The sequence below is a fragment of the Limanda limanda genome, chromosome 15 (genome assembly GCF_963576545.1).
Source record: "Limanda limanda chromosome 15, fLimLim1.1, whole genome shotgun sequence".
In the NCBI taxonomy this organism is placed as follows: domain Eukaryota; kingdom Metazoa; phylum Chordata; class Actinopteri; order Pleuronectiformes; family Pleuronectidae; genus Limanda; species Limanda limanda.
The window spans coordinates 10,178,593-10,204,795 of record NC_083650.1 but is presented as its reverse complement, the minus strand read 5'-3'; the positions used below and the strand labels follow the sequence as shown (position 1 = coordinate 10,204,795).

General features: G+C 40.9%; 5 protein-coding genes across 5 annotated transcripts; 2 read left to right on the top strand and 3 right to left on the bottom strand.

The window, feature by feature from the left end:
* Positions 1–2,658: 2,658 nt before the first annotated feature.
* tysnd1 (trypsin like peroxisomal matrix peptidase 1) lies at positions 2,659–5,666 on the bottom strand. The gene is made up of 4 exons (XM_061087075.1): positions 4,420–5,666; positions 3,846–3,976; positions 3,524–3,709; positions 2,659–3,326 (listed from the first exon to the last, which is right to left on the bottom strand). The coding sequence occupies exons 1-4, from the start codon at positions 5,508–5,510 to the stop codon at positions 3,124–3,126; spliced, it is 1,611 nt and encodes a 536-aa protein (XP_060943058.1). The 5' UTR covers positions 5,511–5,666; the 3' UTR covers positions 2,659–3,123.
* A 680-nt stretch (positions 5,667–6,346) lies between these two features.
* On the bottom strand, positions 6,347–11,164 carry sar1ab (secretion associated, Ras related GTPase 1Ab). Its single transcript, XM_061086989.1, has 7 exons — positions 11,095–11,164; positions 9,940–10,003; positions 9,597–9,716; positions 9,433–9,498; positions 9,250–9,353; positions 9,022–9,153; positions 6,347–7,537 (listed from the first exon to the last, which is right to left on the bottom strand). Exons 2-7 carry the CDS (start codon positions 9,995–9,997, stop codon positions 7,421–7,423), a joined length of 597 nt encoding a protein of 198 aa, XP_060942972.1. The 5' UTR covers positions 9,998–10,003; positions 11,095–11,164; the 3' UTR covers positions 6,347–7,420.
* A 1,326-nt stretch (positions 11,165–12,490) lies between these two features.
* ppa1b (inorganic pyrophosphatase 1b) lies at positions 12,491–16,523 on the bottom strand. Its single transcript, XM_061086991.1, has 11 exons — positions 16,367–16,523; positions 15,002–15,066; positions 14,550–14,603; positions 14,221–14,340; positions 14,043–14,129; positions 13,831–13,957; positions 13,605–13,732; positions 13,293–13,378; positions 13,076–13,148; positions 12,956–12,995; positions 12,491–12,850 (listed from the first exon to the last, which is right to left on the bottom strand). The coding sequence occupies exons 1-11, from the start codon at positions 16,425–16,427 to the stop codon at positions 12,819–12,821; spliced, it is 873 nt and encodes a 290-aa protein (XP_060942974.1). The 5' UTR covers positions 16,428–16,523; the 3' UTR covers positions 12,491–12,818.
* An 841-nt stretch (positions 16,524–17,364) lies between these two features.
* Positions 17,365–20,592, top strand: eif4ebp2 (eukaryotic translation initiation factor 4E binding protein 2). The gene is made up of 3 exons (XM_061086858.1): positions 17,365–17,652; positions 18,739–18,918; positions 19,111–20,592. Exons 1-3 carry the CDS (start codon positions 17,520–17,522, stop codon positions 19,140–19,142), a joined length of 345 nt encoding a protein of 114 aa, XP_060942841.1. The 5' UTR covers positions 17,365–17,519; the 3' UTR covers positions 19,143–20,592.
* Positions 20,593–21,019: 427 nt separating this feature from the next.
* On the top strand, positions 21,020–25,727 carry rps24 (ribosomal protein S24). Its single transcript, XM_061087769.1, has 6 exons — positions 21,020–21,025; positions 21,928–22,029; positions 22,703–22,768; positions 22,865–23,074; positions 23,830–23,943; positions 25,636–25,727. The coding sequence occupies exons 1-6, from the start codon at positions 21,020–21,022 to the stop codon at positions 25,636–25,638; spliced, it is 501 nt and encodes a 166-aa protein (XP_060943752.1). The 3' UTR covers positions 25,639–25,727.
* Positions 25,728–26,203: the final 476 nt, after the last annotated feature.

Sequence of the window (26,203 nt, the reverse complement as noted above, 5' to 3'; positions counted from 1 at the left end):
GTCATGTGGTTGCATAAAAAAAATTGATAAAGATCGGGTGAATTTCAGTATTCTAAAGTGGCCTCTTGTCTTTTTACACAGCCAGTTTTTGGTTTTAGGCAGGAAAGCAGTGAAAAAGAGGACACATTAGAAAACAGAAAAGCACCTTTTTGACTTTACTGTTTACACGTCATACGCTTTGACTCATATGTGACAGTAGTGCTCTGTCTCATCCATGACTTATTAAGGAGAAGTTTCTCACGCATCACTCTTTAGCTTGTATATAATGTGTGTATCAGAAGACGGATTGTCACCTATTAGTCCCGTTATCAACGCCTTGAAAGACGAGCAGAACGTACTGCTCAGTTGACAAGTGTACATCGTATCATAATGTGGAACAATTATTGTGTTTAATAAAAAAGTCTAAATAAACTGGTCTTCGTGGTCCAGCAGGCCACCATACTTCTGCATCTGTGCTCTTTTTCTTATTTACAACCAGATTTTAGCACTATAATGAAAGTTTAGACCATACAGCTATTTTATTGAATATGTACAGTGATGTATTATATTGTGTAACATACACAAGTGAAAAAGAGATTTTTCAATAGTTACTGATTATAAGCACTGATCTATATTGGTTTATCAAATCATCAGAAGTTTGTATTGTGTTTGACTGTGATATTGATAGCTTCCACAAGACAAATGGTATTTTATGTAAATGCTATGACAACGTGCTACCGAACCAATGTTTAACATATTTATTGTTTCCACCATCTTAGTTTTAAGCCCATAGACAGTTTTTAAAGATGGACGCCATCAAAAGCAAAGCCAAAGCCCCTCGATCGCCCCCTGCTGGCTGCAGTATAGATCATAAATCCCGCTCCTCAAAGTTATGTAATTTAGTTTTTTCTTATCAAACTGATATTTTTCCGGTGGGTTTGGTCTTCATCAGTTGTTCTTAGCCAATGAAATGGGGTAAAACGTCATGATTGACAGCTGCGAACTGACTCGTGGTCGGCACGTGTATCGTCTTGAGAGGAAGTGGAGATGCTTCATCTACCTTTATATACAGTCTATGGTTCAGCCTGTTGACATGCTAATATTTCCTATTAACACAAAACTATTCAGCTCAGACTGACGGCAATGTCAGTCATTCATTCAGGTGATTGGTCATAAATCTAAATATTAGACAGAGAATTTTTTTTGGCACAAGCTGAAAAGTTAAACTGAGACAGTTTTGTCTGTAATAACACAATATTAATTCTGTCATGATAAATTTAAGTTATCCTGAATTAAAAAAACACATTGCAATGGTTTATGATAAATATATAAATGTTAACCATGTTAGTCATATGGCTTGGACATCTCAATGTCATTCAGTTAATCCTGTTGGTTCAGCCCGAAATATCGTACTGACACCTTGTCATGGACTAATGGTGTTCAGAGGATGAAGCCTGCTGACTTTAGTGGTTTCTGACATTTCCCTTCCACAGCCCTGAGATTGGCATCTCTTGCCAGCTCATTCTCTGGTGAACAAACTTACACAGTGTTTGTGACCTGCACCAGTATTTCTTATTTCACATGTATGCACCAGCACTATTGCAGTGTGTTGGTTGAACTCTAAGTACCATATCTTCCATTACCACTGCCCCTTAGTTTCCACATGCAGTTACTCAGGGTCATGTATGACAGGAAAGAGGGCAGTTTTGTCTACAGAGAAAATGCTTTCGTTAAACAATGATTCTTAAATATGATGTACTTATTTTTGACAGATATTTAGGCAACTAATGTTTAATACTTATGTTCATCACTAGTTGAGGTCTAAGGACAGAGGATTGTTAAACCCTATGAGGCAAATTGTGATTTGAGAATATACAAACTTGTTTATTGTTAATTTCTAGTTGTCAATGTAAAATAACTTTTAAAATAACCTACACTGCAAATTAGTATTTGTCTGAACTGAATATGTTTTAATGCATGTGTTAGCAGCTCCTCCTTTAAAGACTTGTTTCAATTCTCATGAGGTCCCATTTCATAGCCATTAATCTCCTCTCAGTGCCTCTCTCTCTCAGAGGAGCAGACCTTATTGTTGGCTCTCTCTCCTCTTGCCTCTCACCTCTCTCTGCAGTGGCGAGTATCTTAACGCTACGGGAAACCAGCAGAAACAAGATACAGGCTCAGGTCTGCATATCAGCACTTCCAAAAGCACAATGCCTATAGAAAACTCCTCAGCCTCCTCGGGACATGGCCCTAGACTCTCTGCTAAAAACTATTCACATGGGAACAGTGAAATAAAAACCTTACAGTATGTTATGATCATCCATCTGGAGCTCAAAACACCTGACAGTTGCCGATCCTCTGAAATGTCACTTCTCAGTTTCGCGTTTCTATGATAATGAAAATCATTATTGGTGGTGTCCCAGTGGGTGAAACCTTAAATGTGTTAGAGCTTCGAGTGGGTATACCTGCCAACAGATGTCTGAATACCTGATACTGACGGTAAGTCCCATGGCTTCCCAAAGGGACCAATCATTTTCAGCTACCTGTCAGCTTGTTATGCTGAATATTCCTCCCGCTCGCTGAAAACCATCCATATGGAAGAGAGCCAGATGTAAACCTTAACACATACTGATCCATTTCTTGATGCTGTAGCTGTAAAATAACTCAGGCTCACATGTGTTAGATTCACACATTCAATTTATATAATATGCTGGAGAGGTATGGGTAGTATGCACCTTCCTTTACTCCAACTCTATTTATGTTTATGTTGTGTACAGAAATACACACAGCATACCCTGAATGCTACACAAATAAATTACTTTATTAATTTAATTACTGTACAAATAAACAATCACTACAGGTATTAATGTTACTGTAATTCGGCTGTTATACATTATGTTTGGGGTTTTTAATATTGATCGTATCAACATTAGGAATTCCTTATTTGCATTTATTCTTCAGAATTTGGGACTTTGCAACAGATCAAGGTGTAAAATATCAAATGTTTGTATTTTAAAAGTACAAGTTGTTTAAAAAATTATCCACATGATTTTAATTTGGTTGTCTAAAGTGATTTTTACATGATTTTTTAAATTTAATTGAAAGATCCAACTATTCTCTCTAACACATCTGAGGGTGTCTCAGTTACAGTTTGCTTGGAGCACCTTGTAGTCTCCACACCCTCCGGACTTCTTTTTCTGCGGTGTCCAACATCCTGAACATATTAACGTCCTTTGTCTGTTGAAATCGCTGCACCAGTCTCTGGAAAACAGTCACTGGGATGCTGAAGTTGAGGTGTGGGTAGGTCACTTTGGCAGCCAGGTCCCTGGTGTTGCTGGACACAATGCCTGCAGGACAGCAGATATTCATTACACTGTGTTAAAACTGCGGATACAGCAGTGCAGGGACAGCAGTCTGTTGTGCATAGCGCCCCCCCCCCCCCCCTAACTCATGTGTGCTGAGCGGGTTTGGTTTCTCTTGTGGTCATCATATGCCCCCCACTGATCAAAAGGAATACAGAATTTTGTTGCAGGCGGTTTCTTACCAAGCAGCTCTCCCGAGTGTTTCCGCACCACAGCACCCCCACTGGCCCCTGCTTGTACTGCACAAGTGGTCTGAAGCATTACAGGCTGGGATTTCAGGCTAATGGCTTTGGAGAGGACGCCACCAGTCAGGGACGGACCGCAGCGTTGGCCTAACCCACCATATCCCACCACAACTACAGATTCACCTGCAAGCAGACAAACCCAACTGAATGAATCACTCCTGTAACTGTTAGTGTTGGTGTATAGATCTCCTATAATGCTTAATATGAAGCAAGGTGCTATTCTAAATCGATGTATTCCACTCAACGAATGAAATCAAACCTGGGATGAAACTGTGAGCCATTCGAGGGACCGCGGTCTCAGGGACAGAGTCTCTGAGCTCCACTAAAGCCAGATCATAGGGTGAAGAGGCTTTTGTGGAAAACAGCACACCCCCCACAACATAACGGACTCTGTGAAAGAGAAAATCCACTTTGAAATCCAGAATAAGACAAAAAAACAATAATCAGAAATATTACAGCTTGACAAAATAAGGTGATTTAAATTAAACTTTAAACGTAAAGTCAGTTTGAAGTTGTTTGTAATTAATATGAAGGTCACCTTACTCCATGTACTAATACTAATAGTGAAGGTGTAAAACCACCACCTACAGAGGAGAATCATGGGCCTTTAAAGGGCTTCTAGAACCACAAAAGTTTACTTTTCAAATGTCATTGAAGGACAAATACAGATCTAAGAGTTAACTTTTAACAACAGCTGAAATCATTGAGGGAAACAGCTGAAGTGTTTCTGTGAAAATGTGCATCCTGATTCCTTTTCACTTCTTTCTGAATCCCATCCCTTCCTGTCCAGAGAGGGATGGACATGTCCATGAGGACAGTGAATGTGCCGTCACCTGCCCCTGTGATGGAACTTCAGGTTGACTGTCGACTTCCCGTTGACCACATGCCGGCAGGTTAGAACCAGATGAGGGGAGACGACAACCCCTGAGCCCCACAACTCGCCACTGTCCACAAAGCACACAGTCGGGTATCTCCCAGCCTTTGACTCGTGGGCCGTGGTGGACATGTGGAGGTCGGACTCTCCCGGACGGAGCCAGACATCTCGGAGTGGATCCTCAACGCTCGTGCAGCTGATGATGTTCCTGAAGATGGAGTGGACAGAGCAGACCAGGGACAGGCCGATCCACTCGTTGGCCTTCCAGCCAAACGGAGACACTATCAGCCCGACCAGACGCACGTCGTCTGCGCCTTCCACCGAAAACAAGCCTCCACCCTCCGTGCCTGGCAGACAGCGGGCGTCTGTGAGGATGACAGCGTTGTCCTCTCCGGCCAGGTTGCTGATGATGCCCCTGCTGAGGGTGCTGATGAAGAGGTCGAGGCAGAGGGAGCCGAACGGGGAACCACAGGCCAGCACCGGGCTGCCCTTCAGGAGGGAGGAGCTGCTCTGCCAGGGGACGCTCCCCGCCCAGTGGGGGCTGCTTCCGACCTCACCTGTCTGGAGCACAGCGAACCAGCAGAGGAGGTGAGCATCCCTCATCAGCTCCGCATCCTCCTCATCCTCCTGCTCCTCGTTGTCATGGAAACGCCACCGATCAGCATCCTGGAAGACAGCCCGGAAGGCTCGACTGAACTCCAGGCAGTTCACCAGCAGCAGCAGCCGGGCGGGGACCTCCCGCGGACGGGTGGGCTTGGACCGGGCGGGGGTGAGCTGGTCTCGCCCGCTGTCTTCATCTCTCTGAGGGGGGAAGCTGACCCGGATTCTCAGTTTGTCAGTCACGCTGCGGGGGGGCAGGAAGCTGGACTCACCGGCCGAGGAGAAGAGCTCTTTGTCGGCGATGAAACGTGAGAACGGGAGCCCGGTGCAGATCACGGTTCCGGTTTGATGGTGGACGATCACTCCGCTGCAGCTGACGGGTTTCTTCTGTGAGGAAGCCCGGGACACTTTGACCACACAGCAGCTCCTCTCCACCTCCTGCAGCTCCATGCTTCACCCACCCGGGCGTAGTTCACAACACAACACCGGTCAAAGCAGCTATTTAAAGGCAGCTGGCAGCCGGAGGAGAGGCCGGGGAACAAGGCGCCGTGTTGAGGAAACACAGCAAACACACACCGACCACTTGTAACTGTTGTGTTTGTTTTAGTTCGGGTTTAATGAACTCTACTTCCGCTTTCTGGTTTCCTGGTTGTCTCCCATTGGTGCACGGAAATAAACGTCATCCACTGCTCAACGTGATTGGTCAGAAAGCATACATGAAAAAGTCCGAGCCAATAGAAAGCGAGGAGGCAGGACTAATGTCTTGCGACGCAGCGTCTCCACATGTTCCTGTGATATTATTACTGATAATAGAAGATTAGTGTTAATTTTTTCATTACTTTAGCGAAGACTGTCATATTTGGGGTTATTTTTGTTAAAGTTATATTTGGACCCTCGCTCACTTTTTAGACTAATATGTGGAAATGGAGTAATTATGTAGCATTTTATTATTGGAAAAAGATATCATCCAAAAAACTGTTTGATCTTAGTAATAATAGATAACTTCTTCTTCTATTGATATTATTTATATTATTTAAAATGTGATTAATGATGTGTATTTTACATTTTTAGTGATTTGCTTTTATCTAAATTCTCTCTTCTTTTTCATATGGAGTGTCTTAGATCATTGTTTGATGCTCTTAACAAAAATAACTATTAGTATTATCAATGATGATTACAATATATAATATTGGTATAAGTGTGGTTAGATAATCTTTGTTATTGCTTATATTAAACAATGCCATTTAATATACAAATGAGTCATACATCAAAGTTTTCAACTCGTCAAAAATATTTATTTTGCTCAAACTTAACAAGTGTTCAAAAACAATATAACCTGCCTTTTGTAACAGATGTATAACTCTAGAGTTCAGTGCTTGATAATAATAATAAAGCCCATCATATTGCAAAATATAAATAACACCTTATATACAAAATTATGTATAGTATTGCACCAACTGGATACTCATGCATAGCAAATTGCGTGCCGTATTTTTAACACTTCCCAAGTACTCTCATAATATCACTGCAGGTCATGAGCAGCAACTAATCACAAAGTACCCGAGTCGCGTGAAAGCACGTCACCGTCGTGAAAACAGGTCGGCTGACAAGTAGGAGTGGGTTTCATCATCATCAACATTCTGCAATTACTGCATCTGTTTAATGAAGCTCCTCACAGCCAAAAGTCAATTAATGCACTTATGGTCACGTTTGTAAAATTGGCCTGTAGTGGTAAACATTTTCATTGAATTAAAAAAAACATGCAATCAGCATCAAATGTCAGCTTTGGAGGTAGCAGGCTACGGTATTGGCACTTTTCTCATTAACATATTTTCCACCGAATCACTGCAGAACTTTCCACGATAACCTTTTTCTGTTCTGGGAAAACATTTTTTATGGTGTTTCAAGATTCCCATTTGGTTGAAATTGAATTTAAATGAAGTTGTAATGTTTTATCTCTGCTAATCATCTATGGTGGCACACAGCTTTTTTTTTAAATTCTCAATCAAGGAAGAGTAAGGCCAAGCCCCAGAATGTTGACCTTCACTGTAAGTCAACACCAGCATTTAAAAATAAACCCGGGTCAGAAGCTGGTTCATGGCGAGGACATGTTCTATACTGCAGACTACATCTCCTACAGCTTTAAGTGAAGGTAAAACCCACAGCATTTGTAACTCGTCTTAGACTTGCTGTGCTATGATTGATAAGACAAATAGACATTAAAAACACGACCTGAAACAAATATCCTACTGGCACAGTCAAAAATTATAAATACAGTCTATCATATCTCTCTGTGGCAGGTAGTTTGGTGTGGAACATGTTTTTGTACGCACAGGCAGCGTGGTAAATCTGAATGTGAATCAGTCGATGTACTGAGAGAGCCAGCGGAAACCCTCTCCATATCCTTGTCTCTTCAGAACGCTGCACATGAAAACCTCCATCGGCCTCAGATTCAGCTCCTTCAGGGACACATTGCCCTGAAAGGAAACAAAAAACACATCGAAAAGCACTGATTTGAATTCATCACACAAACATTTCAGCATCATTACTTCAATCTTACACCTTTAAACATTATGTTCGGGTTGAAAGTTATCCCAAGATAATAAATACAATTATCTTTGCTGGGTAAAACATTTATTTTATAAGCTGAATCAAGAACTATTTAAAATCCTTAATTTTTAATATTAGTATTGTAAATCGAATTATTTTTGAATTATTTAAAGGATCCTGTCAAATGTAACTTTTTTAATGTGTATGTCTGCTTGTTTATTTATTATTTTATAGGATGTACAGCTATGTTTGGTATCATACTGTCATGTATGTAGTGCGTAATGTATGTCTGTATTAAATGACATAAAAACTATCTGCAAACAGAGATTGAAGCATATATGGTTTGTATTTGTGGAGCAGTGGATCACTGAGACAGACCTTTGTAATGGCTCACTATAAAATCCTGCTTCCTTTCGCTCTCTTTTCCGGCTCCTCTGCCAAGAAACAGCAGGTGCTTGAGGAGATTTACATTAACAATGAAAAATCTGCATAACACAGGTAGCGCTTCTCAACAGCAGACTGCCCCCCCACTGCCACTGTGTTTAACAGCAGCGGCGGTGATCTGAGCTCATTTTTATCTGCCCTTGGCGATTCGGATTTTGAATTAGAAATTCAAGCAACATAGAATTTTGAACTGCCTCAGAACAACAATGGGTGCAGTAACACTGAAAGCGAGGTAGGTCTGGCCTTGTGAGATTCGTGAAGATCACTGTTGCTATTAGACAATGACAACACCCTCGAGCAACCACGCATGGATGATAATGTGCGAATATTAAAGCACAGGAGGTAGATTTTCTGTGACTAAAGCAAATGTGCAGTTGTACTGTTCCTACAACTTTCCAGCATACAGATGGATGCAATAACAGGGTACCAAGTAGAAAACATAGACTCAAGGTTTCAATCAAGTAATGTGTGCAAGTGGCAACCCATCGGAACCCTTTAAGTTTGTCATTATTAAACATCGAATTTGGCATTTTGGGCAGTGCCATCTCGCTGATTTGATACCAAAAGTTACCCTATTTGAGCCTGACTGAAGGTTTAAGACACTGTACGCCCACCTGCACCTGTGACCTGCACCCATTGGACAATCCTAGCTGTCAATCATGTGATATCCATGCCAATTAAGATAAATGGGACCATCATTTACAAAATGAACATCATGTTGTATTGAGGAAGAATTGCGACTAGTGATTGAGACCATAAAGTCCATGTGAAAATGTTCCTGATGTTATAAATGAAGTGAGAGGAAGCTTCGTTTTCTCAAAGAGTGATTTCTTTTTGCAACAAGTAGAGTCCTCTGCTGGTGATTCTAGGTAATACAGGCATCCGGCACTCCTGCATTGACCTCACTTTCCAGAGTCTACATCCATCTTTAGCCTTATTTTAGTCAGTCTACGAATGTGTGCAGTACCTTCCCAGACGTGTGTCCATGAAGACCAAACATGCCCCTCAGTCCGTCTTCACTGATGGCCTCTGGACGGTCTATCTTATTCCCCAGAATGAGAACCGGTACGTTGGAGATGGTTTCATCTGTTAACAGGGCCTTCACACGAGAGGGGTCATGTGATCAGTGAGAGGTCCGCTCCATTGAAAGCTATAACAGAGTCTGTTGTATGTCATGTAGCATCAATATACTTACATCCAGTTCAATCTTAGCCTCTACTAGTCGCTCATGATCAGCGCAATCCACCATGTAGACAATACCATTTATGGCCGGGAGGTAGTTCTTCCAGATCCGTCTTGCTGTGTGGGCAAAACAGTCTCATTATTCGTGTAACACTTGAGAGGCGACTCAAACAGATTCTTTCTTCAGTGCTAATACCTTGTGTGTGACCTCCAAGGTCAAACGTCGTAAAGGTCATTCCGGCGATGGTCAACTCCTCAGATGCTGCGGACACAGGGGAAGCACTGACTTTAGATAAGCAGGGCAGCAACGAACACAAGGCTGAATGCTGAACTGACAACAGGTCATATTGCTGGATGTACTTGGATGTAGCGTTGGCACGTGCTGCCCTAGTCTGTCATCTCGGAGCATGTGCAGGAGCGTGGTTTTTCCAGCATTGTCTAGTCCGAGGAACACCAGCTTGCCACTCTTCCTGTACAACCCTAATGGTAAAAGTATGAGAATTATGTGAATTTAATGTAACCTCATTGCAAAGTTGTGTTATCAGTCTATCTTCGCCTCAGTCATTACAAACACCAAGAATTGTATATTTTGTAATATTCAGAAAGTTATGGTACATCTGTCAAATAGTACAATGTTGTGAGGACTGGATGAGAAAGATTTTTAAAAGTTGCTGTGTTAAAGTTGCACCGTTCAATACTCTACCTAATAGTTGTAGGACGCCGCTGAAGCCCCTGTAGATCCAGTTTAATATAAAAGACATGACTGCCTGCAATACAGAAAACAGAAATGAATCATTATGTCACATTAAAGAATAAGTCCACAGCGATGTACTCATCAGGTATCAGTCGGTGATTAGTTAATGTTTAATCTGCTGTCAGACCATGACAATCAGATCATGGTCCAGATAACAACACAGCTCACACTAACAAATCAGCAGAGAATCTTAAACAACTATTGCAAAAGGACACGGTTGCGTCACAGATTCAATCACTGAGGCCCATTGTTGATCATTATTCTTAACCCTGGATTACTCTGGTGGTATGTGTAAACTCTGTGTAATCACACAAGCTCTAAAGTACAAAAGGAAAAAGAGAGACAGACTGAACAGCCAACAGGCTTTCAAATGATTTTAATAAATGCTGGTGTATTTAGCGAGTTGCCTCACTGAGTCACATCTGATCTTCTTCTGACTATTTATACGACAGGTTGTGGCAAGGACACTTGATCTGTTACCCCCAGCTTCCCTCTCACACTCTCACACTCACAGAGAGAGAGAGAAAGAGAGAGAGAGAGAGAGAGAGAGAGAGAGAGAGAGAGAGAGAGAGAGAGAGAGAGAGAGAGAGAGAGCGAGAGAGAGAGAGAGAGAGAGAGCGAGAGAGACAGACACACACACACACACACACACACACACACACACACCTGTCACTATGTGGAACTTGAAGTGCTTTACTAGTGAGGCCTCCAGTGACTAAGGCTTGAGGACATTATTTCAATGTGGTCACTTGAACACACACCAGACTCCATGTGAAAAATATGACATTTCAGTCTTTGGTCAAATCCATACAACACAGTCATGTTATAAGTGGCCGCGAGTTTTCACGCAAATTTAAAACAAATTCTCTAAAACACGTACGCACGAATAACCACTTAAAAAAACACGCCAGGCTGTTGAACGAGGGTTCCTGTGTTTTCCTCTGACTCACTCACTCACTTCGGTAAAACTTGATAAAAGTGGTAAACAACAAGCAGCAGCCTGGTTCCACAGAGACAACTTTATGAGTTCATAACTTTATAACAAAGGGAAGGAGGTTCAACAGGGCTACAAATACCAAACACGTAAATTTGTGGTTTTATTACCTGGGTGAAGCTGTCGGTCCTCGGTCTGTTGTTTGCTTTTGGTCGGTGAGTCTGTCCCGTCCACTGACACGGAGCCCGCAACTTTGACAGGACACCGGAAACGCGTCACACTGAGTAATGCGGAGTGGGCGGGGCCCTGCTTGTCTCATTTGTTATTAGCTTGAGTATTATTTGTTTAAGTCTGTTATAAGTTTTACTCCGTTTGTTTGTAAACAGTAGAACACAACAACTACTGACTCTTTGAGTTGTGTTTCCTCCTTAAATAAAAAAGTAATCCTGGACGGTGGATTAGTTCTAATATAGTTAATGAAGCAATATAATGCAGTCATACTTTTTTTCATTATATTTATAATACATCTCATGTTAATTGCAGTCTTGGTTCCAAATATAAAAAATAAGTAAATTAGACATAGGCAATAAACTCAAATACACATTGGAAATAATATGATTGCCAATAATCAAGATGACTAAATGTAATAATGCTTTAAACTGCCAACACTACTTGTGAACGTGATTATTCGGTTACAAGAAATGTTGAAAGTCCACAGACCCTTTTCACAAAACCTTTTCTAATACCAGGGACATAAAGGTAAGTGTGTGCACAAGTTATGAGTTTTCAATAAAGCAATATAAACTGAGCAATACAGCTTTAAGAGACTGTGCCATTACTCACTGGCACACATGGTCCGGGAACTGTTTTATCACTTTCTTTAACAATAAAACTAGCAAATTAAATGTAGTTTAATTAAGATGTAGTTTAGTGTTGCTTTTAGGGATATAAAATGGATTAATCACAAAGAATAAACACTTTATCCTTTGTGGATAACCTATAAGTAGCATTTTAAAGCTAGAAATGCATCACAAAACATACATTTGCCAAATCAATGTCAACATAAGCTGCAGTCTTTAGTTGGAAAAAATTACATATGGATAAAATATAGTATTATGAATATATTTTATTGTTTTTGTAAAGTTTTATTCATGAGGGTGAAGCTCTTGAGATGAATCATCTCATTTGTGAGGTCTTGAACATTAAAATGTGAAGAACAGAGAGATAATTTTGATTTCTTTACAACTACTGTAATGGGGAAATCCTACCTTATACCTGTTAGAACACATTTGTAACATTTTGGTCAAGTCTGAAAACACCAATCATCCCAGTAGACAAAAAGAAAGGTAGTATTGGGCACTGACCACTAGGTCGCAGTATTATAACAAATCAAAGGATTATAATTTCAGCTTTCTTTCCTTCACACTCCTCGTTAATGTCTCCTGTGTGTCGCAACAACAAACACAATCAAAACTTCTTGTTCATCGTAAATCCTGTAACCACCGAGTGCAATCTTTTCTTATTGAATAATAAACAGATAAAATAAATGAATCACACTTTTGATAATTTAACGAGCGAAGCTTTATTAAAGCAGTTCATATCTCATACAGGCCACAAGTGTCTACTCGGCTCAGTACACGCACTTTGTTATTAAAGCACATCTCCAACGAGATCTTTGTTAAATAAGTGAAAATTAATTGGTCAAGACCTGGTTGCGTTTTTTAAAAAACTTTTCTCTTCTTCTACAGAAATCACTACCTCTCTCCATCTACATGGAAAAACAGCAGACCCGACACCCATGACCCATCCTGCCGTCCCATTGGTTCCTGATATAAGGCCATAATCAACTAGTCCTGTGAGAAATTAGCCTTGTCCAATCCAAACAGGCTCCTGATTACTTCTTCTCATAGTAGAACCATTTATCCACTGTAAAACAGAAAAACAACAGTCAGTCTCTCAACAGATAAAAGTAACAAGACACCTTTTGTAGATTTTGATCAATGCAGACGCAAATATGTATCAAAGTTTTACCTGATGAGGGGACACTTTCTGCTTTTCCCAAAGGATGCATCTAAAAACAGAGCGAAACATCAGGTATGAATGAAGCCTGCAGTTCAAATGAATTACGTTGAAAAGTGGGAGGTTACTTACCTCAACAGCAGCTTTCGCCTCATCCGCTGAGCAGCAGTGACAGCTGTCGCCTTCAGAGACACAGGTGTTTTTGCTGTATTGCACAAGATATATAAATTAATTATCAAAAAAATTTATACAAAGATGATTCACAGTTTGTCATCATACAGTTATCATTACATCCTAATGTAATTATAACTCATTTCACAAGACAACCAGGTCAAAACTGTCATCGTACCAGTTCAGTTCACCAGCGTTGCTCGGTTTGGAGATGAGGTCCTTCCAGAAGGTGTGAGTGCTCTTGATAACTTCAATGGCAAAGTCCTGAAACACAACAATATCTGGTTGGTTCATAGTGAGATTAAACATTAACTATGACATTCATGCAAGAAAATCTGCAGATTACTTCTAGTATAAGAAACCATACTTTCCAAGAGCAGTGCAAATTAAATGTTTCACTTTGAGGTAACAGGCAAATGCGAGAGATAAATCTAAATCTGTTTGTTACAGTGAAATAAACAATAAATGAAAAGGTGAGTTTGATGGACACCTTGTCTTTGAACTCGTCATTGAAAGCGAACCGGTTCTCTGGTTTCCCATCAGGCACTTTGTATCTCCTGAACCAGTCGATCGTGGCCTCCAGGTAGCCGGGCTTCAGGCGCCGGACGTCACTGATATCTGAAAACGGACGGGGACACCCGCAGGTGTTCAGATGCAGGACTTCTCAAACAGACAAAGGGCGAGAAAAAGTTAAATAAATAAATAGTGGGGCTTACTGTTCAAGTCTTTGGCTTCTGGGTCCTCTACATTGATCGCAATCACTTTCCAATCAGTCTCGCCCTCATCGATCATGGCCAGGACCCCGAGCACCTTCACTTTCATTACCTCCCCACGGGAACACACCTGGAAGAGAATTCCTTTTTTCAATTAAATGAATTTACAGAACAATGACATCGATAAGCTGCAAAATCACGAGCCAGTGATTTACCTTGCTTCCGATTTCACAGACATCGATGGGGTCGTTGTCCCCACAGCAGTCAGTGTCTTCGTCCTTGTGTGTGGGATCTTCCCATGTCTGAAACATCACAAAAAAAATATACAATGTTTTGCTGTACAATTTAAACACTGCAGGACAGAAGGCATCAGCATCAGGAATGTTTGCTAACCTGGGGAATGGCTCCATAGTTCCATATGTAGCCTCTATGTGGGAAAACATTGGCGACATATCGCAGCTTGCCCTTCTTCACATCTTGCTTTATCGGGTTTAGGAGTTCTTTGGTAGCAATCTGAAAATAAATCATGCTGTTACTTTTGAAAAGGAACAAACACACAAGGCAGGAGAAGCTGCAACAGGCGTCACCACAGGCCAAGCAAACAGGTCATTCCACACAGGCAGGTTTAGAACTAGCACCGCATAAAAGCAGTGGAAACTTTGAAAAACTTGTTGGACAAACTCATAACTGTTGATGATGGAGTAGTATATATTCAGTCATACCTCCATCTTTGCATTTGTCCATCTTGGCACTTCAACAACCATGTGGAAGATGTTCTGTAAGAGACACGATTCAGTTATTATGAAACAGTTTATGACAACTAAAGATGACACAATTTCAAAAGCACCACGTCTTTACATTCCGTCTTTTATTCAATTATTGCTCCGGTTGAAACGTCACCATGAACAGCATTAATTGTTTCAGGACGATAAGATAATCTGCAGTTTACACAGATATTGAAACAGCATTCAGAAAATAAAGAGTAAAGGTCACTGCCTTCGAGATTGGACTATGACCTCACTATTCTGGAACGCATTACCTGCAGCACTTCACTACCTTTGACTTTATATTCATGGCAGCACAACAGGTGGTGTTTAACCAGAGGGTGGATTTAAAGGGTACACACACACACACAGGTTTACAGATTTAATGGCATAAAGGTTACAGGCGTTACCTGGCTCTCATCAGCATACATCGGTATGTCGTGGAATGGCGAGATGTATTTTCCTTCTGCATTTTCTGTAAAACAAAGATGTGTTAGCTTGATGGAGGCAGGTAGAGACAACAGCTGTTATTCTGTGTGTAAAGATCAGATCATCAACTGAGAAGCTAAAGCAGGAAAATTGAGCCCTCGTGTCCCGTGGGATTGAAAGAGAGATCACAGGTTTTCTATTAGTGTACTTTCACTTTGAATGAAGGGGTACTTATCAGATCACCTAATGCATTCTTGTACTGCAAGAATTATGAGAAACCATACATTTCAATGAAACAAGCAGAACCGGTTTGACAGTGTGTTAAATAATTACTATTACAACCTTGTGGCTATAGAGGCCATTTATTTTAGCTACTTTAAATACTCACGCTGCTGCACCCACAAGCTTATGTGACCCATGCAATAATAAGAATAAACCTTATTTGTAAAGCACCTATCCAGAGTTACTAGGTGTTGCTCAGAATGAAAGTGCAAAGATAGCAAAGCACACAAAAGCCAAATCATAATCAGCATTGCAAGAAAACAAAATCATTGATTACTATTAACCTGTATCATTGTTATTATTAGACGTGATTATTCGGTGAACATGGTCTCCATTCAATTCAATTAAAATCTTGTATTTAATCGACGACATTGACTGTTTTTTAAAAGTCTGATCAAGGACAATAAAACAATACCAATAATAATATGATTTGAATCAATTACAACATACCAGACTTTCAAAATAAAGCAATGTATTGCATTGCATTGAGCGAGAACAATGAGAAGGTTTGATACATAATTGGTTTTAAGGTTCTGGCTGAAATTTGAAAAACGTTTTGCTGTTTGTCAAGTGTTGACATCGTGATCATGTTTAGTCCTGCAACTAACTATTCCAGAAATACATCATCATCATCCTGTGGGGCAATAATCAACCCAGTCTGCTCCTGTAACACTGGGTTAATACAGTCTTATAATCAGAGAGGGCGTTGGCTGAGGTTATGGTTTCATTTTATGATTTTTCCAGAATCAATCATCTCTCCTCTGCCAAGTTCACGCAGGAAGTCTGGGGCACTTCAGGTCGAAGCAGTGACACGTTGAGTTACACTGCTCACGTCATCTCACCCGGTGAAGCTGCTTCACTCACAACCAGGAAACTACTGATATTTAACATCTTCCACTCGCAGTGTTTAGCTTTAGCTTCCAGCGGCTCCAGGCTGCGGGCGAGGAGCTGAATAAACACGGGTCAGTGAATGAATAAACGACACGTGGGAGGTTCGCTGGCCTCTCGGGCTCCGGCTCCTCAGAGAAGTGAAACACACACAGAACTCCCTCTCCTCTACTCACTGTAGAACAGGCGGAAGCTCAGGGAGTTGGGGGCTCCCCTCTCCTCCACGGTGAAGCTCATGTCTGGCGGCTGGAGGAGGTGAAGACGACCGGGACCTGGATGGAGGATGGCGGCGGAACAAGAGTTTGTCAAGGGGCGGTCAAAAGAGAGGAGGCAGACGGGCCACCGCGCATGCGCTGTGTGTCAACGACGCCTTCACGGACGATCGGAAATATTGGAGTTGAGAGGATTAAAAATGTAAATCCTGTAACGATGAGCAAGAATCTTTGACACGCTCATTGCTCCATTGTATACATTAAATTACATGTATTAGACTCAATTGAATTATATGTTGAATAGTAAATATACGTTGTGTAATGTTATGTTAGTAGGAAATGTGACTGCAAAATGTTGTTCCACGTCTTAAAGATGAGAATCATAACAAAGGCTCCTTTCATACATTTTCGCATCTATTCATTCAGAATGGCAAACAATGCCCCTCATTCACAGGACTGGATGGACTGGATTTAGAGAATATATCAGATAGAAACTCTACTGTGAAATTACTGGTAATGTTTGCCCTTCTGCATCTATGGACATTTACCAAACAGAATAATTTTTAATTTTTAAACATTTTAATTATCATCTTTTAAAATGTGTCAGCACAATATTTTTAAATAAACTTTATTAATTAGAGAAACAACATTAAGCCCACATTGACTAACATGAACAAATAGAAATAACCATATCTACAACACCAGGGGTCATAAACAAACCGTCAAATAGAAAAACACAAATATATTATGATAAATTGAACTGATAATATTTGATACACAATAATATCACAGATTTTCCCTTCGGGGATGAATAAAGTACTCTATCTATCTATCTATCTATCTATCTATCTATCTATCTATCTATCTATCTATCTATCTATCTATCTATCTATCTATCTATCTATTATTATTGAGAAGTATAAGAGGGCCCATGACGTCACCTCCGCCCGCAGCCTGTCGCTCTTCCTGTCTTGCTGAGGGAGGGGACGGAGCTGACGGCTGGGAGGACGACAGGAGACAGAGAGACACTAAAGAGAGAGAGGGGATCGGACCCGGGCTTCCACCGCTAACACCCCCGGGTTTTCTGCAGCTGCTGGATTTGCCACCGAATCGGAACATGTCGACCAGTCGTCAGCTGAGTGAGAGCAGGGCCATCCCGAGCAGGACGGTGCTGATCAGCGACACAACGCAGCTACCTCACGACTACTGCACCACCCCCGGAGGCACTTTATTCTCCACCACCCCCGGAGGTAAAGGGGCAAGGGGCCGTCTGCCTTGGGATGGGTCTTTAATCAGAATGAAGGGGCAGGTGCTGCAGGTGAACCGGAGAGTTTCTGTCACGGTGGCCTCGGTTCAAAACAAAAACAAAGCCTGGCCCCGCCCACACGCTCACAGGCCGCTCTCTGATTGGCTGGTGTGCAGCGCAGAGATTCTGATGAAAGCCTGGCTGCCAATGTACAAAAATGTTGGGTTTGTCAATCGTGGCAATTTTGATGTAACTCGTGAACTCTGTGTCATATCGTCTGTAGCACAGCTTGTTCTGCAACATAATTCATAACAGAGCATGCAAGGAAGCACATTACATTTAGCATGGACACTTTAAATCGGTCATTCACTCATCAATGATATTTTACTGATTCATTCCCTTTAATGATACAGAGAATAAGGGTGATACTGAAGTAAAAAAACTGCAATTTATTGCACCAGCAGCTGTGGTAGTGGTTTGTGGTTCAGCATTTGTTCCGTCAGAGCATCACAAACACACATCTGAATATTTTTATCCTCAGTTTGACCTCATCAGGCATGGCAGAAAAAAGCTGCTTTAATTCTCTCATCTCTGTCTCAGTCAACGATTTCTTCCTATTTGCATAATAGGAAAATATAAAATGTTGCTGTGGGAAAGGACAATAAATATGATTTGTTTGCAATAATCTTTTTTTTTTAAAGGATACTGTAATGCCATCAAAATGGAGGTTAATCTGACTCAGTAAACAAAGAACATGTACAGTACTGGGCAGACAGGACTTCAACAGAAAGAAAAAACTTACACAGCTCTTAAGAAGGGATTAGACTTAGAGCAAGTGCAGTCATCACTGGCTGGCTCATGTTGCTGATGATTCACACCTTTCTTCACTCTGGTGTTTTTGCCCTATTTGGTTTGGAAATTTCCACGGGGCCAGACTGTGAGACTGATAATGATTCTAACAATTACTTTAGAAAAAAGGAAGGTGCTCACAGAAAATCAACCTTTTGACTCTAATCAACAGGACCCAATTAAACATCTAGTTTCTCAGATGGAGCAGAATAACAGACACTTGATGTTTGTCCTATTGCAGGAACCCGGATCATCTACGACCGGAAGTTCCTCCTGGACAGGCGCAACTCCCCCATTGCCCAGACTCCACCAGCTCGCCTGCCTGTCATCCCCGGAGTGACCAGCCAAAATGTCCTACGTGAGAACCAGAAGAACGAGGCCAACAACCATATCAAAAAGCATGATGGCAAGCCCACAACCGGTAAGACTTATGTAATAGGAATTTTTTGTTTGTCGGTCACCAGTCCATCGCACGTCTCATCTACTTCTAAAGGTAGAGGCAGGCAAACGTTGCACCCATTATTAAATGTAATTACACGCATATGTCGTTCGTTGTTGTTGTTTTGTCTAAAACCATCCAGCCTGATCCCCTCAAACCTTTCTTTTTTTCTAGGTGATGATGCCCAGTTTGAAATGGACATCTAACCGACTGGAACACCACCAGCAAAAAAGCAAATGACCTGGCATCACACGTGCCAGTGGCTTGGCTTGTAGAAACCAATGTTGTGAGCCCTCATGGCAGCCATCTTCTTTCGCTCTCTGTCTCACTGCTGGATGTAATGTGTGTAAAGTAAACCATGGGGAGTCAGTATATCATGCATACAGGTACAGTGTGGCCAACTCTGGAAGCTATAGGTTTGTTTTGAATAGATTTCCATGGTTAACCGTCGCTGTACAAATCCACAACCACTCAGGCCTGATTATTATGTACCCACACACATGGTCCAATAAGTTGACATGCTCAAATTTAAAGGTTTCTTAGCCCGGATCTTCAACAGAACACAGTGTAAAACCCATAATACTCTGATTAATTGGTGAAGGAAGTGGTCGGTTTTAAATACCGGCCTTAGAATCAGTCAAAAGCTTTGATATTCATATTCAGCCTTTGGTTCTGCAGGCCTGTTTGTGAACAATTCAGAACAAATTGGAAGTGGTGCAAATTCCACGGATATCCCAGTGTTAAATTAATGGGTGAAATATACAATTTAAAAAATCATGATGTTTTATATGCATTTTATCGTTGAATACAGTTTGATGTTATTGACGGTTATTAGTTTTGGAATAAGCGCTGTCAAGCCTTTGAATTAGTCGAGAAACCAGGAAACACTGTTTGAACCCAGGCTTGATGGAGGCTTGTCCCTTAATCTACAAATCTGTCCCCAGTGTCCTTAATGCATTTTACGCTACCTGATTCTGTTTGCGTGTCATGTCTGCCCATGCCTTACTCGACACGAGATGCAGTAACTATAAACCTAGGCTCCTTGTCATCAATTTGTACTTTCCAACAGATGTTTATTTTTTCACTGTAACATTGAATAGGTCACATTGTACTTAGCACTTGAGAGAAAAACAAATAGGTTTTTATTTTAGTTTTTTTCCTTTCATAATTTCCTTCCTCATGCAGCTCTGAAGTCTGAACGTGTGATGACACTCGTGTCATTCTGGGATTCAGATGGTGATTGTGTTTTTGTTCCATTTAAAATCCATTCATTCATTTCTCTGTGTGACTGGAACCACTGAATGGCTGACACAATATCTCTCATAGATTTGATTTAATTTTCTTCTTTTTGGCTTTGTTATTAACTCTGGCCATGTTTGGTGATGAGTACATCGAGGGGTTTGCTTCAACCCGATTTGCATTGCACTATTTTAATTTTGCAATTAAACTCTGTATAACAGCATCCTAATTCAGATTTCATATTTATATCAGATCGGTTTGCTTTGACAATGAGGGCTTTAACATTGTGTTGAAAGAAATGTGAAACAAAGTAACTGTTACCATCCGTTTGGATTTTAAACAACTTTTATCTTCAGTGAATCTCCAACCAGTGGACATTGTTGCTGCAAGATCAATAAAGTTCTGTAACAAAGAAAATGCAATGTTTTGTGTGTTTGTTTGCTATTCAGACAGAGATAACAAGTTGTTCAACATGTCTTAACTATGTACCCACCCACTACGTTAGCACAGTGTTCTCCATGCTCAGTTACACTGATTCATGCTGAGCAGAGTACAGCTCTCTCCTCATCAGAAATGTCACATCACAAGTGCTCATTAACAAGCTAAAAATAAAGTCTCTTTGTTTACATTTTCTCTTATTTCTCCCATTCATGCTCTCGTTCATGGGACCCAATTATTCCCACAGGCAACTTACTGTATTTATCTTACAGGCTAATATATGCAAATTAGCAAATACTGTCTTTGAGGAGGGGTAATGTATGTAAATGTATGCCATTTAGGTTGTAGCTGTGTACATGACCTACAGTCAACAATATTGTAAAACTGTAAAACTGCAGAAGTGGATATGAAGGCAAGGTCAGAGTGGTCGTTTTTTTAAAGTTTACACAATTTATCTTGAATCAATGTTTTGAAAATTGTAACATTCAAGAAGCATGTGTTTATAAGCATATGTCCTTTGGCTTTAGTAATTGAATCTGTAAAAACAGACATGGCAAGGGAATATACACCAAGATTTTGTCTGCTTTTTGAAAAAAATTGTTTTAATTCTTATCATCGAATTAAAATTTTGTCATGTTTTAAAAGATGGTGCTTAACCAAATTAACACAAGCGTAGTGCTGGTTGATCACTGTAGAGGGGGCTCTTGGTTCCAGGGGAAGTTAGGAAGATGCCATTTAGTGTCTGCTGGGTGTTCTGTACTTAATTGGATCTGGAAAGAGACAGAGTTCATAAACAATATACAGAGAGCAGTAGGTGAAGGCTGAGAAGGGATCAATAGAGACTAAGTGTTAGTGCCCCAGTGAGTTAATCTGGCCACGTGCACATCCGAATTACTGTGAAATGTCTATATCTGTGCATGCATGTGCACTTTTATTAAATATTGTCATTCATGTTACTTATATCAATAGTGCTGCAGAGATTACAGTGGCTCCTGCAATACTGACCCCGTGTGGATGTAGGAGGATTCACCTTATAACAGTTTTACACTATACAATGCTGTATACATTAGTAATGTAGTTGTTTATATTTTATAATGTTCACATCCAGCAGGACTAGCCCCTGATTTCACTTCACAGGTCTTGCATTTTATTTACAAACTTTGAACCAGTTTAAAATTAATGACAGAAAGGAGAAATACGTAAATGATCTTATTTCTTCACCCAGCGTGTGTAGTTAAATTCACCAAACACAAATGCTATTTAAACCAAGTTGCTCCCCGTATTAATTGTTTTGCGATTTTCAATCAGGCGTAGCGCGTGCGTGCCCGGGCCTTTTTTATTGAGCAGGCATTAGAGCGGCCGCTCGCGGGTCCTTCCTCCTTTTCTACGTCCCTGAGCGAGGCCGACGTAAAGATGGTGAGTGTTGTGGCGACAATCTCAGAATAATCTGTTCATCATCGCGGCCATCCGTCCATTCACACACGTTTACTACACACTGCGTGAGGGGGGAAGTCCGCTTTATAATAAAATGTGGATATTGTCGCGGACGGGAGAGAATTGAGTGGAAACGAAGCGGCGGCGTCCTGATGCTAACCCGGACTGATGTTACACACACTCACACTGAGTCCACCCGCTTTGGGACAACGTGTATAATTCCCTCTTTACACTTCCACACGGTTTCACCTCAGAAATGTCCTCCTCCGCCCGCATGGCTGCTCTGACACCTTGTACGTAGACGTTAAATAGTATTAAAACTACCGGAAAGCTAAGTAGTAGCCCCTTGTGGCTAACGTTAGCACACACTCCGCCGCCATACGTGAGCAGGCCCCTCACTGCAGGCGAGCACGGATATTGTTGATACCACACACTCAGGTTTATATATTTATTGTTACTGTGGAACAGAACATAGAGGATCCGGGCCGTGGAGGATTTCTAGTTCACACATTAGCTGAGGAGCTACAGCAGCATGATGGCTGAGACGCTCATGAGCCACTTTGTGTCACAGTTGCATTGTGGGAATTGTATTAAATGTCTTATGGGCAGTAGATGACTCAAGAAACTAATCACACCATTCCTCTTTCATCTTCAGAATGACACAGTGACAGTCAGGACTCGCAAGTTCATGACGAACCGGCTCCTTCAGAGGAAGCAAATGGTGAGCATCCATATCCCCTTTCCCTCCTTTTGAATTCTCTTCATCATCTGTGGCTTTGATAACGTTCCCCCCTTTTTTGTCCGCGCCTCCCTGCAGGTCGTCGATGTCCTGCATCCCGGCAAGGCTACAGTCCCCAAGACTGAGATCAGGGAGAAGCTCGCCAAGATGTACAAGACCACTCCTGATGTTGTGTTCGTCTTCGGCTTCAGGACTCAGTTCGGTGGCGGCAAGACAACCGGCTTTGCCATGGTCTACGACTCCCTAGACTACGCAAAGAAGAACGAGCCCAAGCACAGACTGGCCAGGGTGAGTTCTTCATCGTCAGGCGTCTCGTCAAATAGAGCTTTGACAGTTCTTAAGCCAATGCAGATTTTCGTTAGTGTGTGTTGCACAGCAGAGAAGCAACCTGTTTTTATTTATCTTTATAAATTTAGCAACGACAAGCAGCATCAGTTTCGTATAATCTGGATTTCTAATCCATGCGACAAGTCTTTTCCTTATTGTAGAGGCAGAGGTTTCAGCCACTGAGTCGACCTTAGTTTCACACATTTAAGTTGAAAGGTCTGGTATGCGAAGTAAAAGGCAAGACAACTATCCATACTGTGGATTAGGTATTTTTGAAACAGCATTTTTGTCTGTAAATCTGTAGTCATCATTGGAAACATTTTGCATTGATAAAGATGACTACTGTTTAAATATTTCATATCAAGTTAATCAGTCATGGACTGTTGTAGAAACTCTGCGGCGTTTTTAGCAACACATGTCTGCTGCATCATACAAATTATTGTTTCATGTCTTAGAAGCTGCCAAAACAATCTTGATGTCATTGTCAATTTGTTTGCGTCACTTGTACTGACCTCAGTAACAATAAAGATGTCCAGTTATTCCACAAGAGTTATAGATCATTTTATGTATGCAATTTCGTTCTGAGATCTACAGCAATATACCCACAAAGTTTTAAGTAGAACCAAATTGAACTACATACTCTCCCCGATTCATAGTTTAATCATTAAGTTTTACCATTAACACCTTGTATTGACATGTTTGTTTGTGTTCTCCAGCACGGCCTCTATGAGAAAAAGAAGACCTCAAGGAAACAGCGCAAGGAACGCAAGAACAGAATGAAGAAAGTACGAGGCACCAAGAAGGCCAGTGTGGGTGCTGCTGGCAAGAAGGTAACTTACTGTTTCACATACTTTGCGCCAAAGTGTCGATGACCACAATTGTATATTTGCACAACATTAAACAGGCTATATGTAAGTTTTTGCTACATAGACAATGTTAGCATTAGCAGCTGTTAATGATCAGTCTAGCAGGAACCCTTGTGAGTTGAGCATGAAAGAAAAGTCTTGTACTTGCCGAGACCTGCCTCTAGCGGTGGAACGCAAGACTGTAACTCTTGTTTCCTTCTACTTAAGTTCGCATAAACCGCTAGCACCAACATAGCCAGCCCAGCTCCTCACTTTATCTTACAGCTTGTCACTGTAAAAAGGATTATTATAACCTCCCTAAAAGACATCTCATTAGGTGGCAGAGAGAACTTGCATGGAGCACCTGTAACATGAAGTAGTCCTGTGGTTATCAACCATGGATGAATATAACTTGTCTGTGTTAATCAAAGAATGTACAGAAGACAATTCAGTTCAACATAATTGTTTCTTTATTTTCATTTCATTCATCTTTTCTTTTCCCACTTTGTTAATCTTTGTTTTTCACAATGTTTCCTGCTTTAATTTCCTTTGTCATCTTTCCAATCATATCAAATGTTCTTCTGGAACTTTAGAAGGTAAATGTTCATGGATAGACTGACTTCAGTGTGCAGATAATCCAGGCGTGATAGATACTAGTTAACATCCCCCTCAGCTATCACCTGAGGGGGATGTACATCACTGCTTTTCACGGTGGATGTACACAATGCATCCAATATCTAATGTGACCGACTGGTTTACATTTAACCAGGCCACATTCCTGCTCCTGATTCTAATGATCACCTTCACCTGCTGATAGTGCTTCATACCTTGTTCTGGAAAGGAAAATACTAGAATGGGTCCCTGAGTAGCAATCCCACCTGCTCTGTGATTATTATCATGCGCTTCCCTCTGTTATGGCTCCAACACAATGGTTTCTAAATATATTGATGCTAACTAACCAGGTCTCCCATGGTTTCCATTGGCTTGTTTCTGAATGTAGAACAAACCTGTGGAGTAAAAAACTCCAATCAGATTTTTCCTTCAAGTTTCAACACGTTAACCTTACTCCCCCCCATTTTTGTTCTTGATTTTGCTTTCCATGGATTTCTTTGGCAGAAATGAGGTTTCGTTGTGCAGGTATAGAAGCAGCATGGAGTGCCACTGTGTAGCACATCCAGAGCTGATGGACCTGAACTGTGCCATGCATGTCACACCCTACCTCCCACTCCAGTTTTCCTTCAGTGTTTTTCCTGCGTTGTTTCATAGGTTTTTCCTCTATCCCTGTCCTTCATCCCTCTGTCTCTCTCTATAACGGGCTTATCCTTGAGGATATGTCCACTCTTACATAGACAAGTGCTTTTAAATCCTTCAGATTCCTTGTTTTTAGATGCAGAATCTGAGTGTAGCATTTAGATTATAGTGTTATTAGATTGTGTTGAACAAAATGTATCAACATGTGAATTCTTCCCTGAAACATTTTCCTATTAAAGCCACAAAAATAATAAACATGAAGTTTATTACTATGGTGTTGAGTTTAATACTGTTTCTCCCCTTAAAAAAAGTTTAACATTTGTGTTCCCATTTGACCTTGGTTAACCTGATATTACTCACATGTTGAGTGTTAATTCTTCAAACTGATTCAGTTCTTGTCCTAATTCTGCTCTTCTCTCCTCACAGTGAGTCCGGACAGTCTGCGAGGGTCCACGTGCTCAACATGCTCTTGTATATTGTCATCAAATAAAAGTTGGAAAAAATTGGACAAAAAAAAACGCTTTGTGCTTTTTGGTGTTTTAAATAACCAGGTCCTGCCTGAGCCCAGTTCCTCTTCTTGAACTCATGACGTGAAAATATATCAAAGTAATTTGAAGAACTTTTGGTACCCAGAATTGAAAAAGGATGTGATGTTTATTGAATGACAGCTGTGGACAAACATCTTACATGGCTTTGACATTTAAATCTTGAACCTCTGAATTCTATGGTTTGTTTTTAATACTAAATACATGATGTTGGTGATCAATATTTAACCCCAGTAGAAGAAACCTTGTAAACAGTGACATCTAGTGGTTTTGTATTGACATTACTTCAGAGCAACTCAAATAACACCGTCCTAAGCCATTCATTGCTCTTAATTTACTAAAATAGGTTTTGTGGAGGTCAAATAGTTATTTATTTAGATTTTCTTTTTTTAAAGACATGAGAACACTGACCAGTTGAAGCCATTTGTTTGCCTTGTAATTTATCATTT

Excerpts from the sequence above, each read along its gene's own strand:
- tysnd1 (XM_061087075.1), bottom strand. The coding sequence starts at position 5,510 with ATGGAGCTGCAGGAGGTGGAGAGGAGCTGCTGTGTGGTCAAAGTGTCC. Across the intron at positions 3,710-3,845 it reads GGCTCACAGTTTCATCCCAG|GTGAATCTGTAGTTGTGGTG; the intron begins GTTTGATTTCAT and ends GTCTGCTTGCAG. Across the intron at positions 3,327-3,523 it reads ACACTCGGGAGAGCTGCTTG|GCATTGTGTCCAGCAACACC; the intron begins GTAAGAAACCGC and ends GCTGTCCTGCAG.
- ppa1b (XM_061086991.1), bottom strand. The coding sequence starts at position 16,427 with ATGAGCTTCACCGTGGAGGAGAGGGGAGCCCCCAACTCCCTGAGCTTC. Across the intron at positions 13,379-13,604 it reads ATGACGAGTTCAAAGACAAG|GACTTTGCCATTGAAGTTAT; the intron begins GTGTCCATCAAA and ends GTTGTGTTTCAG. Across the intron at positions 12,851-12,955 it reads AGAAAGTGTCCCCTCATCAG|TGGATAAATGGTTCTACTAT; the intron begins GTAAAACTTTGA and ends TCTGTTTTACAG.
- rps24 (XM_061087769.1), top strand. Across the intron at positions 22,030-22,702 it reads GCGAGGCCGACGTAAAGATG|AATGACACAGTGACAGTCAG; the intron begins GTGAGTGTTGTG and ends TTTCATCTTCAG. Across the intron at positions 23,075-23,829 it reads CCAAGCACAGACTGGCCAGG|CACGGCCTCTATGAGAAAAA; the intron begins GTGAGTTCTTCA and ends TGTGTTCTCCAG.
- sar1ab (XM_061086989.1), bottom strand. The coding sequence starts at position 9,997 with ATGTCTTTTATATTAAACTGGATCTACAGGGGCTTCAGCGGCGTCCTA. Across the intron at positions 9,717-9,939 it reads CGGCGTCCTACAACTATTAG|GGTTGTACAGGAAGAGTGGC; the intron begins GTAGAGTATTGA and ends TTTTACCATTAG. Across the intron at positions 9,354-9,432 it reads CCTTGGAGGTCACACACAAG|CAAGACGGATCTGGAAGAAC; the intron begins GTATTAGCACTG and ends TTGCCCACACAG.
- eif4ebp2 (XM_061086858.1), top strand. The coding sequence starts at position 17,520 with ATGTCGACCAGTCGTCAGCTGAGTGAGAGCAGGGCCATCCCGAGCAGG. Across the intron at positions 17,653-18,738 it reads ATTCTCCACCACCCCCGGAG|GAACCCGGATCATCTACGAC; the intron begins GTAAAGGGGCAA and ends GTCCTATTGCAG. Across the intron at positions 18,919-19,110 it reads TGATGGCAAGCCCACAACCG|GTGATGATGCCCAGTTTGAA; the intron begins GTAAGACTTATG and ends CTTTTTTTCTAG.